The sequence below is a fragment of the Corvus cornix genome, chromosome 9 (assembly GCF_000738735.6).
Source record: "Corvus cornix cornix isolate S_Up_H32 chromosome 9, ASM73873v5, whole genome shotgun sequence".
Taxonomy (NCBI): Eukaryota; Metazoa; Chordata; class Aves; order Passeriformes; family Corvidae; genus Corvus; species Corvus cornix.
Window position 1 is genome coordinate 12,553,289 of NC_046339.1, and position 19,057 is coordinate 12,572,345.

The 19,057-nt window shown below is 51.3% G+C and overlaps 1 protein-coding gene across 1 annotated transcript; it reads right to left on the bottom strand.

The window, feature by feature from the left end:
• Window positions 1–2,070: 2,070 nt before the first annotated feature.
• Window positions 2,071–7,934, bottom strand: APOD (apolipoprotein D). Its single transcript, XM_010406155.2, has 5 exons — window positions 7,832–7,934; window positions 6,725–6,878; window positions 6,342–6,463; window positions 4,459–4,547; window positions 2,071–3,246 (listed from the first exon to the last, which is right to left on the bottom strand). The coding sequence occupies exons 2-5, from the start codon at window positions 6,845–6,847 to the stop codon at window positions 3,011–3,013; spliced, it is 570 nt and encodes a 189-aa protein (XP_010404457.1). The 5' UTR covers window positions 6,848–6,878; window positions 7,832–7,934; the 3' UTR covers window positions 2,071–3,010.
• Between the last annotated feature and the right edge of the window lie 11,123 nt (window positions 7,935–19,057).

Here is a 19,057-nt window from a genome sequence, read left to right on the forward strand (position 1 = left end):
AGCGCCCCCCCGCCGTGCTCCCCGCGCGACCGCCAGGGGGCGCTCTGCACGCGCGGGGAGTGCGGGCCCGGACAGCTGGACACGCGGACAGATGGACACCCGGACAGATGGACACGCGGACAGATGGACACCCGGACAGATGGACACACGGACACGGATACATGGACACGCGGACAGATGGACACACGGACAGATGGACACACGGACACGGAGACACGCGGACAGATGGACACACGGACACGGATACATGGACACGCGGACAGATGGACACGCGGACAGATGGACACCCGGACAGATGGACACACGGACACGGATACATGGACACGCGGACAGATGGACACCCGGACAGATGGACACGCGGACAGATGGACACACGGACACGGATACATGGACACACAGACAGATGGACACACGGACATGAATACATGGACATACAGACACAGGGACACAGGGACACACAGGCACAGAGATACACGGACACACAGACACACAGGGACACGGGAACATGGACACAATCACTGAATCGGACAGGTTGGAAGGGGTCACACTGCACAGGATTGTGTCCAGATTGTGCTTGAATATGTCCAGTGAGGGAGATTTCACACCCTCTCTGGGTAATCTGTTCCAGTGCTCCGTAACCCGCACAGTAAAGGAGTTCTTCCTCATATTCAGGTGGAACTTCCTGTGCGTCAGTTTCTGCTTATTGCCTCTCATCCTAGTGGCTGGCACTGCTGAGAAGAGCCTGGCTCCATCTTCTTGGCATCTCCCCCTCAGATACGTACATACTTTGATGAGGACACATGGACACGGAGGTCTGGCGTGTGCAGAGGGCTGGTGCCCACACATGGAGCCTGCACACCGGGAGCTCTGTGCTGCCCTGGGGGTGTCTGCACATCTGTGGAGCTCTTGGGACTGTGTGGGGTTTGAGCCAGTGTGGCACTCCCACATGCACTCGAGAGTTTCGCATGTGCAGGGTGTCCCATGTGTGTGCTGTTGTGCTGGGGACATCCTCTGCACGTGGCAGGACAGGCTGCAGCTGTGCTGTGGTGTCCCCGAGCTCTCTGTGCCGCCATGCAGAGATGCCCCTGGCACAATGTGTTTGCCAGAGCAGCTCAGGTTTGTCACAGTTTCTGTGGCCCAACAAAGGAGCCAGCATGGTCTCCAGAGTGACCAGGCATCTCAGGGTTTTGTCTCTGAGTGAAACACTCCTATTTCTCAGCAGCACCTGGAGATCCCAGTTCCCTGCGAGATCCAGGGGCAGTGGCTGCCCAGCTGATGGGGCTGCAGGTTCCCACCCCTAGGGCTCAGTGCCTGCACAGCCACTGTGCCGTGGCATTGCAGCACAGGGAATGAGGGCTACAGCAGCACCATCCGTGTGAGAAGAAAAATAGGAACCCAGTGAAGCAGTGATGAAATGATTACACCCAAACTCTGACACACTTGGGAGCCACCATGCATTTGTTTGTATCCTAGGATGTCCATCATCCTTAGAGCCTGAAAAATCATGTGGAATGCTTAATTCTGTGTCACAGGAACTGTGGCATTAGGATTTGAAAGTTTAAAGGGATAATGACTTAAACATGGCAGTTGTTTCTGGTCCCTCCCATCCTGGCCTCCTCTGACTGGCAAAGATTAGTGACATACTGGCTCTCTGCTCAGCTCCTGTAGCTCTCCCAGGGCAAGAAAGTGCTCTGCAGCACACCCATATCACCAGGGTCCCACCAAAATAAGTGTAGAATGTTTCCTGCAGATTTACAGCATTCTACATTCACATCAGTGTTTCTTCATGTCAATAAAAGCAGCAGGAGGTGGGGGTCACTGTCAGCCAAAGCCACAACACAAATTTGCTGGCATGGCTCAGATGGTGGAGGGTGCCCATACATCCAACCCTGGAGAGCTGGAAAGAGCTCCAGGCTCCTGGAACAAACCATTTCCCTTCAGCTGTGGTTGTTACATTCATTGCAGTCTTGTTCTGGCAGTGCTGTGGCCTCAGAGGAGGGGCAGGCCCCACACACTGAGCCCCCCAGCCTGCTGTGCAAAGGCTGTGCAGCTGGGAAGGTACAAAAGGCCCAAAGTAGGTATTTTTATTTCATTTTTAATGAGTTGCATGAATGCTATTCAAGCAGAGTTGTTGCAGTGCCTGCTGAACACCTGCCAGGGCAGATGCAGCACCCGTGGGCACTCGGCATGTGCAACAGCAGTGGGCAGGATGTCAGCCAGAGCCTGCTGTCTCCTGGTGTTCAGGGAAAAGCCTCTGGAAGAGAGAACAAGGGAGCAGCCCCATCTCTTTATGTCTGCTTACAAGTACAGTCAGAGCTGGTCCCTTGGGAGTGCAGGACCAATCTCATTAGAGGCAAGAGAAGGACACATATAGACACTGGGGATGGAGTGATGCTGAATCTCTGGACATTTTTAGATTTAAAAAACAAAGGGCAAGATCTGATTTCTAGCAAGGAGGTCTGCTGACTTAGCAGCAACATATGCCTACATCCCTGCATCAGAAAACTTTCAAGACCCCCAGCCTCAGTTCCCAGGCTGCAGGATGATCTGGATGTTGCTGATGCTAAGGCAGTGCCCACAGTGTAGCTCAGACACTGTAGATTCCTGACAGGACCAGAAGCGTCAAGACAAAATTTGGAAACAAATGTGGGGCTGTGTAATGAATGATTTTTCCCCAGGACTAATACTTGCACATCATGACTCATACCCTTTCCCATCCACATGCTGGAGGACTCACAGCAACAGCAGAGTTTCACATCTTCACTTCAGGGTTTCTTTCTTTCACCCATTAAGACTGATTCAGTCACTTACACTGCAAAAGTCAGAGTGAGACAAAAAGAGGGGGAAGAGCAATAGAGGGAACAACAGCAAGGAGTGACTCTGGGCTGGCAAACTACTATAAGCAAAGAGGTTATTAAATTTCTCAGGTACATAGAGAAATTCTAATGGCTAATAAAGCAAGCAACAAAGTTTATCTCTGGTCTAGTGCTGTGTCACTACAAGCCAGGAGTTACATCTCAGCAGGGCAGTTGGCTTGATCAGTGGTCATCATTTTCTCGGTGTCAATCTTGTAGGACTGGAGAACACTCTTCAGGTGCTCCACGGTTTCTGGGTGCATTTCAGGAGCTCTTGACAGAATCCAGGCATAGTCCATGTGGAAGAGCCAGAGGATGTTAGTGCAGGAGTAAACCAGAGAGTAGTTTTCATAGTCGGTGGAAATGACCCAGTAAGGGGCAGCAGGCATAACTAGGAGAGAGGAGGGCACCATGAGTTCCATGTGTAACCATCTCTGGACAGCTCTGCAGCACCACAGCCACAGTTCTTGGGATTGTTCCCACTTTGGCTGCTGCATACTTGTGGTCAGTACAGGGAGCTATAATTTATAAAAGCTTTCCAGGACTCCTTGTTCTGCCCAGAGGAACTCGAAAAAGACACAAAGCCCTGACTAGGAAGGTCTTGCTGGGAAGTTAACTCGATGACCTGAACAGCTCACCTGGGCTGATGAAAGCCAGCCCAGCCTCACCGGGTGAGGGTGCAGGCTGCCGGGAAGGAGCTGTAGGACTGGGAGCTGACACTGGTGATAGGACGAGCACAAACCACCATCTGCTGCCATGGGGAACCCTGCCCTGGGGAGCCAGCCAAGCCTAGCGCTGTTCTCTGGGGCTCGTACTTGGTGAAGGTGGTTGGGGCTGCACATGCTGCAGGGAAACGGCTGCTGGTGTTGCTGTACCAGCACAGAATTAAGTCTGACTGTGCTCGTGAACAGTCATTTTACCTCCTTTGCAAGTACCCCTCCTCCAGCCATTTCTCCAAGTAATCCCTCTGTGAAAGAGAGCTATGAAACTGCCAAAGAAAAGGTGTGACGGAGCAGAATAAAAAGTGATCCAAGGGGAGACTGCAGCTCACTTTCTGGTGTTGCTGCAGACAGAGGAAAGCACTGTGCAATGTGGCACTGCACCTCAGCTGGCCCCTGTTGAGTGTTACAGTGACAAGGGAAGGAACAAGCAAACAAAACCATATTATTAATGCTTATTAAAAGCCATTTGTACGTAGAGGCAGCGTGGGCAAGTAGCTGTACTGCTGTGTGCAGAGAAACAAGCTTATTCTTGGTTCATGCAGCACTGAGGGGCTGCCTCCCCCACCTCCCCAGCTCCCCATCCCCATCTGTGAAATGACCTGGAGGGATGGCAAGGCTGCTGATCTTTCTTGCTTTGAGATCAGCTGGTGAAGAGTGCTTCACCACTGAGGGGGCTGTTGCTGTAAATGGCATATCAGTGTCACCAAAACACTGCCTGCTGGTCACAGTGTCTCTTTTAACCCTGTGCTGCTGTGCTGAAGTCACATGGGGAGCTGTACCCATTGCTTTGCTGTCTCTGACCCCTGGTGCCGTGGCACAATGCTCAGACAACAGCACTGCCAAGGCCATGGACACTGGGGAGCCTCCCCACACACACTTACACCAGTTAAAGCGGACACCCAGCTTGGCCGGCTGCTTTACATCCATGTGCATGATTTCTCCTTCAGCTTCATTGATTTTGCCATTGGCACTAAGGGGAGAATGACAAAGGTGAGAAATAAAGCCAGGAAAGAAGTGGAGATCATTTTTTTTTCACTTCCACTAAATCATCCCTCCTGACACAACTACCTGTCAAGAGGTGGCTGAAATAGGTACTAGTAAAGCGCAGCATCCCTAAGGATGGTTTCAGCAGCACCCAGGGCACAGCAGGTCCTGGGCCAGGCGCAGCTGGGAAGATGGTCTCCCAGGTTAAACCACCCCAGCAGGTCTCCAAGCGTCCCTGCCAGCAGGATGTTCTTTGGTTCCAGGGTGACAATAACAGAGAAGAAGGAGAGCAAGACCACTCTGCACTGGATGGGAGGAACCCAGCATGGGAGGATGGGAGGATCCCATCCACAATCTTGGATGTCCCAGGGAGCAGCTCAGCTCCTGATAGTTGTAGAAGGCACATATTCATGTCTGTTTATTCACCTGTGTTTTTTCCAGCTCACTGCACATTCCTCTGCACACAAATTACCTGTACCAGTATGGTGAGCCAGGGTTTCTTTGGCTGCTGGTTCAGAGCACTGCCCTGCTGGCAGCAAGCCCTAAGACTTGACCTGCTCATCTTATAATTGCATTTTTGCACGGATGCCTCAAGACCTGGAAGCTGCCTATCAGGCAGGAAAGTTCCATGCTTCCCTGTAAAACAGGAACAGCCAAGAAGGCAGAAGCGAATGCTGCCAGCAACAGAGGTCAAGGGGCTGATGCTGGAGCCATGCACAGTGCACACCTGACCCAAAATATCCCCGATATTTCAGGGTCCTGAGCTGCTGCAGTAGTGGCAGCAATGGTTGGATTAATCTCACACAGATTAATGCAGGCACAAATGAATGTCCAGCTGTTTGCCAGGCACAGCCCAAGCACTGGAGCTGCTGAGACAGTGCTGGGCACCCAGTGAACGGCAGGGATGCTGCTCTGCTCCAGACACAAGGGATGTGTTCCTACACTGTTGTTACTGTGAGCCAGAACAAAGTCCCCATGCCATGCCAGGAGCACAGGGGACAGCGCTGTGTTCGCTGCTCGCTCCCTCTCATCCATTCAGCCCCTCACAGCAGCAGCCCACAACAGCTCAGGCTGGTGATGGAAACAGATGAATTAACACTGGCATCTGTCCATGCAGAAATCAAGGAGGCCTCAGGATAATTGCAAAACGTCCTAATTTCCTAATAAAGGGAAAAGCATTCACTTTACCACTGATTTAAACTGACAATGATTTCTGATCCCCTTGCATAGCAGTTACTACATGTGCAAGGTAAATGCTCCAGAAATAGGCTGACAAATATTTAAGCAAAAATTACTCATGTGCTTCACCTTCCCTGCCCCTTTCCCTGTGTCTCTTTTCTCTGGAGCAGAGAGGAGCACAGGGCACAGACACTTCTGAGCATGGAGGAGCTCAAGGAGGTAGCTGCCATCCCATGACCAGCCCCATGATCTCCCCCAGAACGGGACCCAGGACATCCAACTTCTCAGCCATCTCTGGGGCTGACAAATCTGTCAGGGGGGAAATCCAGGCAATTTTATACTGAAGTCACCATGTAAATTTGATCTATTTTCTTATCACTCACCTTGGACAATGAGACAGAGACCTGGTGATCGTCAGGTTACTGGCAGGAATCAGAGACCCAAATCTCTCAGAAGAGCTACCACAACCACAGGGTGCCTCCCCCAGCACCCACAGCCCCCAGACAGGCAATTTAGAGAAAAATGAACCCCCAGCACAGCAAGAGAGGTGACAGGAGTGCCACTGCCACAGTGAGCACATGGTCCAAACACAAACACTTACAGCATCTCCTTGTTGATCACCTTGAACTTCCCGTTCTCCTTCAATGAGTAATTTGCCTGGACGCAGCTTCCTTTCTCAAAAGTTGAGGGCAGCTTCTCTATCTCGTACCATTTCCCCAAATACTGACAGAAGAAAGTTTAAAGACGTGTTTTTAACATGAGTGGGCTGAGGCAGAGCAGTCTGGCTCCTTTGTCAGTACAGTTTTTGCCCCTCAGTGGTTGGGATTGGGGGGTAAGCAGAGCTACAGACCCAGCTGGCAGCTGTGGCACAAGGTGTGACCAAACCTGCCACCACCCCCTGCACCCAGGCAGTTTGCTGTCAGTCCCATGCCCCCTTAGCTTAACTCGCTACCTCCTATGAGAATTTTAGAAAACTTTTCACACCTTGTTGATATCAAATTCTTCTTGAACTGATGGATCTGGGCATGGTCCCACATGAAATATCTGGCCTTTCCCAATGTTGAAGAGGCTGAGCAGGACCGAGAGCCGCACTGCTGTGCCCAGCATGGCTGCACTGGGATGCAGGCGGGAATTGGACCTGGGGAGAAGGAAAATAGCTGAGCTGGGGCCTCCCTGGAGCAGAGCTTTGTGTGAAATACAGCACATGGGATAGGATGTGCAGCAGGGCACCTCAGGGGCACAACAAGGAGGAAAGGATCATGAGAAGAGCACAAAGGCACAGTGCCAAAGAAGTCCCAAGCCCAAAACAGCCATAAGCCCTGCCTGTGCCCAGGCTGTGCCAAGCAGCTCCACAAAAAGCCAGGCAATGCCTGGTGAGAACACTTGTACTCATCACCCACATCTGGCACCTAGCAAGATGCAGGGGTGACACATGTTCAAGGACCCACAGGAGCATCACTGTTTGTCCAAAGCTGAGGCAAGGGGAAATGCAGGGATGTTTGCTTTAAAATGGTGGAGCACAAGGAAGATATTCCAGAGCCAGGGCAGAGCTGGGGCCCTGGGACATGGAAGTGAGCGGTGTACACCTGCAGTGTACATCTGCATGCCAGGAGGAACATCCTCAGGTATGCCAGGGCTGCCTGACACTGTAACATGGTGGGAGAGACAGTGCAGCTGCCTCTGGAGGGGTCTTTGTGTGCCAGGATATACACAGCACTGCAAGGTGGGGAAGTTGGTAGAGATTCAAATCAGCACCAAATACAACATGAACCAACCCCCAAAAGCATGGAATGGGGAGGAAAGGACAGGTTTTCCTGCAGAGCAGAAGCAGGAGCTGTGCTGCTTGCACCCAAGTGGTTGCTGGAGCCAGGATGCTGCCCACATTCTTTGGGCTCTGCTTGGGCAGGTTGGCATGTACAAACCCTGCAGCACTGGGCTGCTCTGCATCTCTGGCTAGAAACTCCTCTACAGGAGCAGTGGTAACATTTTCCCCAAGTTTAAAAGAAAAGCCTAGTCTGTCTCCAGCTGCGGGCACAGGCCCCGCTGCAGACCCAGACAGTTCCCATTTTGAATCTCTCAGTTGAGACATACCTTGGTGGATGTGGCGCAGTGATGCTCCGCAGAGGGCCAGGGCGGCAAGGAACAGCTCTGTGGTGAGCTCTCCGCTTCTCTTTATAAGAGTGCTGGGATCATCATTATTCAGCTCTGGCACAAGCCACTCCCTGGTCCTCGACGTGTTTAGGTTTCGTGCCAGGCTAGTCAGCTGCCTTAGATCTGCAGCTGGTACGAAGCTGGAGATGGGCTGCAACTTGGCTGCTCACCCAGGCAAACAAAGGCACCCCACGTGTCTGGATATCGCCCTGCAGCTGCAGAGCTCTGCCTTGCAGCCGCTCACCAAAGCCTCAGGCCTGGGTGCAAATGGCAGGGGAAGGGGAGAAGTGCCACAGCCTTTGAGAGGGGCTGGGGACAGCAGCAGCTCCCATCCTGCTCCCTCTGGTCCAGCAGCAGCCATTACCACGCTCCCATAGGGAGACATGCAGCCTCCTCTGCCTCCTACTTGAGCCCTGGAGATCTTCCATGCCACTGCAGTGTCCTTGCCCCATCATAATCGCTTGCAGGAGTACATGAGGAGGATGAAGCAGTGGGAGGCATCACAGGTTTGTCTGAGGAGCTGTAAGACCTTTCAGCAGTTTCCTCTAGACTTTTAAATCTTATTATAAGGAAAGATGCCAGTGCAATTAATTCCATGCTGACCTGGCACTTTTTCCAACAGGTGCCCAGCAAATGCCTTTGACAGCAGAGCAGCCATCTGTGAAGGCAGCCGGTCCCAAAAGTTATGCAAGAAGAGCTGAGTAATTGACAGGAAGCTGTCTGTGTTTAATTACATTTTATTTTAATCTAATCTCTGTTGAGACTTTCTCTCTAGGTGTGTTCTTTCATGCTGCACTGCATGCCTCACTCATACACACAAACACACACACATGAGCTCCTGACTGCCCAAATGGCACCCCAAGAGCCACAGATAGCTCAGTCCTGTTCCTTTCTGGGGCCGTGTATCTGAGGTGTGCCCTGAAACACAGCCACAACCAAGGTGCTCCTAAGACCTCAACGACCACCAGAGCTGTGCCTGGCTTATCCAACGCAGAGCCAGCAGCACCAGCTGGGGGTGAATGGCTCAGGGGAGCACATGGCCCATGGTCTGCCATGGCGCTTGGCGCTGGGCAGAAGAGCACACAGGGCTCTCTCTGCCTCTACGCAACTCCATTAGTGCTTTGGCAGCCACCCATGTCCCTGATGGGGGTTGCTCTGGCTGCCCATGTCAAAGTCAGAGGTATCCTGCAGACTTCTTGCAAGCCCCACATTCACCTGCACCTCTTGCAATGCAAACAGGTTGGAAGTCAGGAAGTCCCTGGACAGACCCTGACCTGAATGGTACAAGTGCTGCCGTGCTGCAGTGCACTGTGGAGGTGGAATTCCCCATGCACTTCACACCAGCAAGCACAGTTTTTCTCCTGAGCTTAGCTGCCCACATCCTGCAGTGTAATCAGAGGAGAAAGTCCTGCAAAAGGGCCAGCTTGGCCACAGTAGAACATGTGCATGTGGAGGTGTGTCTGTGTGCATATCCACATCTGCACATGGAGCTTTCTCCTATGGGATGGAGCAAGGGCTCCTTGGCTGTTGTGGCAGCAATGTGCCCTTGGGTAGAAGGGTTCTGAGGAAGCCTTTTACACTGCTGCAGCAGGAGGGGCTCCTGCTTGCCCTGGCCTGCAGGCGCTGTGCAGCATCCAAGGTCTGCCCTGCAGCGCCAGCCCTGCCAGGGACATATCTGGGTGGCTGGGCACTGCCATTTTGGCTCCTGGCATGCTGCAGCCAGAGTCACAGCAGAGCAGCGAGACGTTCACCCAGCCACACTCCATGGAACTCCTGCTGCAGGAGTGTGCAGGAGTGGGCTGTGCCCAGGAGGCTGAGAAGCCAGGAGCCAGCAGGAGCTGACACTCCTTGAGCCCCACTGAGAGTGGAGATGACAGGTGGGGTGGGCTTGGCTATAGTCATCACTCCCCTTGCAGCCAGCACCAACAAGAAAAAAGAAGAAAACCCTTCTTTGCAGGAAAACCCATGTTTGCAGGAAATTTCATGTCCAGCCAAAGGCAGCACCCTCAGAAGTGCAGGAGCTGCTGTGGAGCCCTGTTTCTCCACTGACCACTACCAGCTAAGGAGCATCCCATGGGTGCCAAGGCACTGCACAGCTCAAAGCACAGATGATGAGAGCCAACAGCCGAGCTCGCTGCCACTTCTGGGATGTCTCCACACAAGCACTGGCTATGCCTTCCCAGGGGCACATTTCTGGGCTCTGCCTGACCACAGCAGGAAGCACCCAGCTATGTGCTGCTCCTCTCTTGGAGTGGAGCAGGTTTGGGATGATGCAGCTTTGTCCCTGCTCAGGGCCAGCTGGCTAGGATGTGTTCAGTGGCCACCCCAGGACCCTCCTGTCATTCCACCTCCAGCATCACCAGCACCATTTGCCTGCACAGACCAGAGCTTGCTCCGTGTCCCACCTGTCATTAGCCCACAGCAGGAGTCTGCTCTGAGCCATTCCAGAACAAGGGTTGGGGAAAAGCGTGAACTTATAATTGCACCTAATTGTGGGGTGGGAGCAGCCATCCCCACCTGGTAAGCAGTTCCTACCCTGGAGCAGAGGAGGGGACACATCAAAGGGCAGGAAGCTGGAGCAGGGGAGGGAGGACAGGAAGGAGGAAAGCTGAGGAGAAACCAGGGCAAAAGGGGGGGGAGGGGCGGGGGGGGCACCAGAAACGCTCGGAATGCTTCATGCAAGAATGAAACCTCCCCCACATTTCTGGGTGATGAGGCAGCTGCAGGGCAGGCTGCAGGGCTTGTGCGCAGGACATGGACAGGGAGGTACCACAGGGGCTGCAGGAGGACAGGGCAGTGCTGCCTGCAGGGCAGGGGGGCCATGGTGGGTGAGGTGGGCAGGAGTGGGTGCAAAACATACATGGAGTGAGGTGGCTTGAGCCACATAGCACGTCCAGGGGTGACAGGGGAGGTATCTCAGAAAGGTTACATTGCTAGGATATTCTTGTTTTCAGTTGTCCATTTCATAGACAAGGCTCATCTGGCTCCCATGAGAGCATGCAACAGCACTGAGTGCTGCCAGCAAAGAAAACCCCTTTGTTAGAACAAGCCGGAGGTGCAGACGAAGTTCAGCCAGCAGAGGGCTGGGACAGGGCAGTGCCACTCCACCTGTGACATTCTACGTGTAGCCAACCTGGCTTAGCGCAGGAGTGAGATTGTCTTGTTGCACCCCCCAGATATCAGTGCTTGGTACCTATGAAACAGAGCAGCTTCAGCCAACCAGGCCTGGTGGGGACCTGTCGTAGCACACTGGGTCTCCAGCTGGGATTTCAGCAGCTGCAGAGAAGCCCCCAGCAGGTTGAGAACCGGGATAACCTGGGAGTGCTGAGAGTCCCACCATGGAGACAACATCGTTTGCATGGACAGCTCTTCCTAGCTCAGGCAGTGCCTTCCCTTCCTTTTTGGTTTTTCTTCCTCCTCTCCAGGAAATGGGGCTTTGGGTTGGCCAACAAGTTGCAACATGTATGTAGAAACAAAAATCAACATGTAGGAGACAAGAAAGAGAAAAGAAAAGCAGGTGGGAATTTCCTCTACTTCTAGGAGTGGCAAAAAGTGCCTTGAAATCTGTTTATGCAAAATGGTGTAAAATTTTTAATTACACTTACGACAGCAAAGGAAGTAAACAGACTCTGGAAGCATGAACTGGTCTCTGGGATATGGGAACTTGGTCCCATGCAAGTGCACAAAATATGTTGTGATTCATCTATATACAATTAGTGAGTAGCTCTCCACCTTGGAATTTATCCAATTATGTATTCAAAACACAAGAAACCAAAGAGATAGATTTTAGGAAGTTAGAAAACTAAAGAGGTATTATTATTTAAGGGACAAACCCTATCATGCAGGACCAGCAGTGTTTCTGGCTGTGCTGAGGAAGGCTTCTCAACCTGCCTGTCATTGCTGCCAAGGTCCGAATCCCTGCAGAGAGGGGAGCCAGAGGGATATTTATTCTTCAGAAAGTAGAAAAAAACAAAACAGAGAGAAGGAAAACAAGGTCTCTGTATACAGAAATACATTGCAGATCTGGACCAGTGACAAAGCTTCGGCCCAGTGCCACCTCACCCCTGTGGATGTGCTCACCATAAAAACCAGAGTTTCAGCAGTGCCCATAATCCTGGGGTTTTGCTACGTTCCAGTGCCCCACATGAAAGGCTGCCTTATGCTGCTAAATAAGGTAAAAAAAGTTTTGTTGATGCATTTGCTGCTGGGTTCTCACAGCAGACCCTGGGTACGGGCAGAGCAGGCATTCGGCCAGGTCTTGTCCTCTTGGGGAGGAGCAAGGAGTGCACAGAAGAAGGGGGCAGAGCAGGACTTCTCCAATGGATGTGGGAGCAGGTCCCATGGGCATTTACCAGATCCCCATGGGCTCTGTCTGGGAATACCGACTCAGATCTGAGTGTTGTGGGAACTGCAGGGCCCTGGCTGTGTGACTCAGCTCAGCACAGGGTGCTGCTCCTGTCCTCTGTGCCCTGCTGAGCCCAGCCCAAAGAGCACCCCAGCTGCCCTGCTCTGCATACCCTTCTCAGAGGAGAGCTCCCACATTCCCCAGTGGATTCATTGTGCTTTTTTCTCAACCAGCAACGTCTGGCCTACTGAAACATACTTTAAATGATCTAAAAAATGTCATTAAGCATGTTTAGAGAGCATTTTCTGCAAAGGGGTTTTCTGTTCTCAAGGAGGAAGCACAGTGATCTGCTCACAGCATCACCAGCTCTGTCCAAGAGATGCCCAAGTAAAGCTATTTAAAGCCCGTAGCCCTATTTTCTGCAGCTAAGCCATATTTCAGCCCTTAGCTCAGGCATGCGTTAATGCAGTTACACAATTATATTTTCTATGACCTATATACAACCTACCTCTTCCTCACTACACAGATTTACAGTGTGTGGGTAATTGCAGTTCTGCTCACGGAAAGAGAGAACAGCCTCTATTACATTAAGAAATGCAATTAAGAAATCTCCTGCAGATTATGCTGCCCTGCCAGCCAAGCAAGAAGCCCTTTGGCAGGGACATGGGCTCTCCTGCTGCCAGAACACTTTGGAGCCAGCTTCAAGTCAGCACCTTGAATCAGCTACAAGGAGCACAGGAATGACACAGGGAGTTCAGGGATGGCCTCAGACTCTCAGATACACCCCACTCATAGGCCTCAGGGCTGTTTTATATATGTTTTATATATGCACCAGGAAGACCCTAGGGCACCTTGGCCCTGATGGACTTCTTGACCAGTCAGCACAGCATTTCCGTCCCATATCTCTGAGGCCCCCAATCCCACACCACAGGTCAGAGAAGAATTTCAAGAATACCCTTTCTGAAAGAGCAAGTCTCATCCCTCCACACAGGCTGAGGGCACAAAGACACTGGCATATGTGTTTGGCTTTGCCTGTGAATAGCTGCATTGAGGCCACTGAGCTCGAGCACACACAGCTTGCATTGAAACACAGCCCTAAGTGTTTGCTAGACTGGAATTTACATTGTACAGAAAATAAGTAACATAAATTTAGTGGTCAGTGCTCTGACTTCAGTGAAATACCTGGTTATAGTATGAAATGGCACAGAGATACCATTCATGGTGAGTTTCATTCAAACAAGTTGGGAGATTTTAGGAATGATTAGTTTAGACAGTATTAAAAATGCTTTTATCTGCGCTGCACCCCAGGAATACTAGTCAGGTGAGTATTTCAGTGTAAAGAGACCTGCAGTGAGGACATGCATTATCCACATGTCACGCCTTGCATTCCCTGACATAATTATTCTTGACAAATGGTTGTTACCCATGGACTAGAACAAAATCTTCTTACACCAGGACAGATGCACAGGAGTGTAGGAGCTTCCTTGGGATGCAATGGATCAACCTGGGACTGATTTTGAGTCTGTAAGTGCCCATGCACAGAGCTGGAAGCCATCTCCTGGGTTGTGCCTGCAGGAGGGAAAGCTGCCTGAAGCAGGAGCTGGGCTGGCTGGGCCAAGTGCCATCCCTGCCCACAGGGAGCTGGGGGCTTCCTGCTCCTGTTAGAGCCTGTTAGTGCTGCAGGAAGGGAGCAGCCACCCAGTAGAGATGTCCCCAAAGCCTGAGGGAACCAGGCAGCTTATGTGTGGTTCAGGGCTGTAAAAGTGACAGTGATGCAAAAAGAAGGTCCAGATGTGCTCTTGGGCTACAGAGTCTTAGGGACTCACATGTTCATAAATGTGTGCAGCAAAAAAACATGTGCAGGGAGGGGGTGAGGTTGGGACTTAGTGTGGGGGCCAAGGGTATATGAGGAAGATGGGGAGAGAAGTGTTTCCTGCATGTACACATGGTGTGGCAGCAGTTCCCAGTAAAAGCACTGGCTTCATCCCCACACCAGTGCTGGCGTTGAGAAAACTCAGTGCTGGAGTCCCTTGCTGGGATGGACAGACCACTGCACCCACTGAATGACTGTGTCCTGCACCTCCTCAAAGCCACCTCACGCCAACAGCCAAGCCACCACAGCATTTCACCCTCTTTAAAGATGGCCATTGCCATCTCGAAGCCTTTTCTGAGTCTTCAGGCAAATTTTCTGCAGGCACTTTCTCATTATCAAAGTGGACCTCAGTTGTATTGGAGTACTTGATCCTCATCACTTCTTTGGAGGGCTGCCAGGGTAAGCACCTGCACAAGCTTTCCAAAGGGAGGGAAGCTGTCCAGCCATACTCCAGACACCCGCTGGATGTCTCCAGTGAGACACAGGGACTGACACATCCCTCCCTGCAGTAAGTGATGGAGCCATGGGGCCTTACCAGGGTGCATTCCCTCTCCCAACAGCTCCCACCTTAGTCATGCTTCCGGGAGCAATGGTTGCCTCTCATTAGAGCTGGAAAGGGAAGGTGCTTTGCTGCGCTCTGAGTGCTTCAACACCTCCGAGCAGGCAGAAACCAGGAAGGAGACACAAGGCCAGCCTGCTGACCGATTGTCATAGTAACCCTGGTTAAAGTCTCACCAGGAAAACGACTTCTACAGCACTTGACCCCACAAGGTGACAGGTACCACCCACACCCCTGGGAGCACAATTGCTCTGGCAGGGAAGCCCTGGAGCTGTGCAGTAACAGACCATGCAGAGCTTTTCCCTAAGCTGCAGTTCAAGGTCCCCGGGCAAGGTGCCTGTGGGGTGATTGTTAACCTTGGTGCCTGTTTAAGAGCAGCACAGTGGTGTTAATGCCTGCCCTCAGCCCTGGCACCTTCCTCCCTGCAGCTCTAACAATTCAGAGGACTTTATAAGCCACCTGTAGCAGCTTTTGCGCAGAAGACTGGAGACACCACATTTATTATTCTGCCACAAAAAGTAATTCAGCCTATGGGAACGGGCATCAGGTTCTGGCATCAGTTATAACAACAAAATGAGTCAAACAACATGCATTATTACATTGCAGTGGTTTTCTGCTTTCCAGCATAAAAAGAGGCAGCTGGGATAGTAAGGGAGCTTGGCGCAGGTAGAATGATTTTTTCAGAACATTTAGCCAACCTGTAGCAGTACCAGGGCCAGAAGTGCTTCATCTCAGTCCCAGGCAGAAGTCTTTCCCTTAAACCATTAAAACAGACCAGCTCTTACCTGGTTCCTCTGCTGAACACCCTTTCTACAACCAAAGCAAGAATTCTTTCATTTTTCCTGTTTCTACTTTTATTAATGTCTTGACAAACACAGTGAAGGAAGATCTCAGGTGACCAGATCTGTTCTGTCTGTGTGCTGGAGCTGGCAACAACTGGGAAACACCACTGCCCTTCACAACATCATCTGCCACGTTCTGCACAAGGAAGAGCTTTCATACCAGGGGCCATGCTCAGGGGGATGGACAACCTTGTGCCATGCTGGCTGGGAACAGGCAGGCACATGGGAAGGCAAGAGCCAGGAACTAGTAGGCTGACCAAATACCTGCATGTGCTCTTCAGAGCAAACCCGTAAAACTCATGGTATTGGGACCAGTGTCATGATGCTATGGCAATGAAAGTGCAAAGCTGCCAATGCTATGGCAGTACCATCGAGTCTTAGAAACCCTCACTCTTAAAAATATAGTTATTGTTCCAAAAATCCAGAAAACTTCAGATTCTTTCTCCATACTGATTCCTTCAGGGTTGAGGCTGTCTGATGGAGGGGGTTCCTTCATTAAGGATAATCTGATAATGATGTGCTTCATCAGAAGATACCAGAAAAATGCCTCCCTGACCATATATGGCCATTTATGGGGGCAAAACACAATCAGCTTCTCTGTTAAGAGCAGAGGAAAGCAATACTGCACACCCACACCAAGGGGGTGGGCAGGGACTCCCTCTGTCACTGCTCTGTTGGCAAAAAGTGCTGTGAGACAAAGCACCCTCAGGGAACCAAATGAAGCTGCCCTGCAGGCAGTGAATTACGGCATGTTCACTGCACTGTGCCGTGATCAGGACACTGAACGCTGGCTCAGCCAAGCGCTGTGCCTGGAGCTGCCTTTGGCACCAGCGGGACGATGCCATCCTGCCAAGTGCTCTGAGAGCTCTTCCCTTCAAGACACCACAGGAGGAGAAGGTATTGGATGCTGCAGGAGACCTGCACATATGGCTGCTTTATGCCTTCTGATAAGCTGCTGTCAGGGCAAAGGTATTATTTATCAGTGTTTTGAGGTGAAAACACAGGTCTGCTCTTGCCTCAAAGAGCACCAGGGGAGAGGATGATAGGGCTGTATCAGTAGCATCCCTGTGGCCCTTCCAGCACTGCTGAGAATGAATTAACTGTATCTGGCTCCAGGCCAGGCCCCAGAGGTGGAGCTGGCTCTCTTACAAATTCTCTATTTGTAGCATCTCTCCAACCCCCAGGGCTCAGGCTGCTGGCTGAGAAACCTGCTGGTTTTGGTTTGGGTTTTTTTCTAAGACGTTTTTCAGCATTGTGGTTACACAAGAAGCTGACTTGTGTTTCAAAACCCCAGCCAGAACACAGGTGCTGCTGTTGCTATTTATGCAGCACCAGCATATTCAGGAGGGTCTTTAAGCTAGGAAGATAAACCCATCCCGGGTTTCTGAGGTCAAGTTTCCAAAAGGCTGAGCAAGGCTCCCATGTGTGGGTGCACTGGGTGGCACTGTTGCAGAGCTGGGTGCTGCCGAGCAGAGCTCCCTGCACCAGCCCCAAGCTTGCAAAGGTCCCGCTCCCAGGCACTGCCCTGACCACTGGCAGAGGGCTGAGCCAGCACCTCCCTGTGCAAGACAGGACCTCAGCAACCTTTCTCACCTTTTGTGGCTGTTGTGAAGAGCTTTAGCACAGCATCCTAGTCTCCATTTGGCATGTTTTTCAAACTGATAGTGTTGATGTTTTTCTTTGATTTTTTTTTTCCTCAAGGAAGAGGAGAAGCCCTTGGGGAAGCAGTTTGCCTGGAAGACACAGTGATCCCACAAGGAGACTTTTTGGAGCAGGGGAAAGACCACCAGAAGCAGAAGTAATGCCCTGACCTGGGGCAGAGGAGAGCTGTGCTGAATAATCTCCCATCCTGGTTTCAGGGCACCGCTGTGTGTGAAAGCACTGCCATCACTGGCCTCCTTTTCCCAAGAACATTTCTGGCAGTGGGCAGTTTCTCAGCTACAAGTTCAAAGCCAGATGTGCAAGAGATTCTTCTCAAATTCTAAACTTCCTTTAACACTTATCAACTCCATCTCAGGTGTTAAAGCAACAGGTTACCTAGCAGACAATGCCAATGCACCACAAGTCAGTCACAGGCATCAGCTGTCCAGAAACAGGAGTATTCATAAGCTTGGGCCCATTAGGCAAAGGAGAGCACTCACTTTGCTAACATTCTGGCATCCCTTGTGCTGTGGTTTTTCACTAGTGCTCTGTAACCAGACAGCACCTACAGGGCTACTACTGGGGAGGAATGTGGCACACAGAAATATCCTGATGCAATATTTTCTAGGAGAAATCACATCCCACTGCTCACATATTTGTGCCAGTGCTGGGTCTTGCCCATCAGAGTGTCAAGTGTAGTTCCCAGGAATACTGCACAGCTGGCACTTGGTACAGCAGCCCCCTGGCCAGCTCCATGGCTGTTTGAGATCTTCAGCCACATCAGAACAGCAAACCAAGGACATCAGCCACCCTTGACAGTGGTAAAGACTTGTGAAGCCCAGAAGAAGAAGTTTAGATTCCCATCCTCTGTGTAGCTCCTTCAAGAGGTAAACACAGGACTGTCAGTGAAGGATCTCCATAGGAACTTGTTGCCTCTTGTCTTGCCTTGCCTCTGCCTGAAAGGAACCATTTCTTCTGCAGCTCTTGCCATTCAGAAGAGACATTTGGTTTCTCTTGGCTTTTAGAGATGATCTTTATTCCCTTCACCCATAATAAACTCTTTGTCATTGCTGCTAGTGAAGGTTTCATGTTGGAGCTAAACCAGGAACCACAGATGCCTTGAGGTCTGCAACACACACTGTGACTTGCCACTGGTTTAGGGCATGGGTTTTGGTCAAGACACAAAGAATCTGAAATGATCTGCAGTATCTAACTTGCAGTGATTGCTTGGGAAACCCCAGGAGGCCCCTTGCTGTGTTAAGATGAACGAGAGCAAATGTCGCATGCAGAGGACTGAACACCACTTGGTTCCTAGTGCCATCACAGAGAACCTGTCGATCTGAAAGGAAAACCAGGATCACTTTACAAAGGCTGACGGGTGCATCAAGGAGCTGGACCATCACTGCCTTCCAAAGCATTGTGAGAAACATGCAGAAAAAGGTAGGACAGTGCCACAGCCTCAGCAGCTGGCCCTTGAATAAAAAAGGCATGGCCAGCTTCGGCAGCATAATTCCTTGTGGGATACCACAGCAGCAATGACCATGGACTTCCATGCGATTTCACTGAACTTCTGCCTCTTTTGTCCTCTGTCCACTGCCAACTGGAATTGAGTTTTCTTCCCTCTGTTACTCACCAGCAGAACAAAAATCTGCCCTCAATGCCATATTAGTGCAACTCTGTGGTGTGAAACATGTACTCTTCTCCTCTCGCCCCCAGACACCCAGAGCTCCCCACCCAGGCAGAAACCAGACCAAGCACTAACACTCCTCCTGAGCACTTCTCAGGGGGCAGAGGAGGGGACTGGGGCTCACATGCTGTGAAATCCTAACCCTGGCTCAACCACAGGGTCCTCACATGGCCTCAGACACTTCTTGTCTTGCCAGTCTCCGTTCTGTCTGTGAGAAGA

Coding starts and splice junctions, on each gene's coding strand:
- APOD (XM_010406155.2), bottom strand. CDS start 6,847: ATGCTGGGCACAGCAGTGCGGCTCTCGGTCCTGCTCAGCCTCTTCAAC. Junction 6,464..6,724: donor AAGAATTTGATATCAACAAG/GTGTGAAAAGTT, acceptor TTCTTCTGTCAG/TATTTGGGGAAATGGTACGA. Junction 4,548..6,341: donor GTGATCAACAAGGAGATGCT/GTAAGTGTTTGT, acceptor TTCTCCCCTTAG/TGCCAATGGCAAAATCAATG.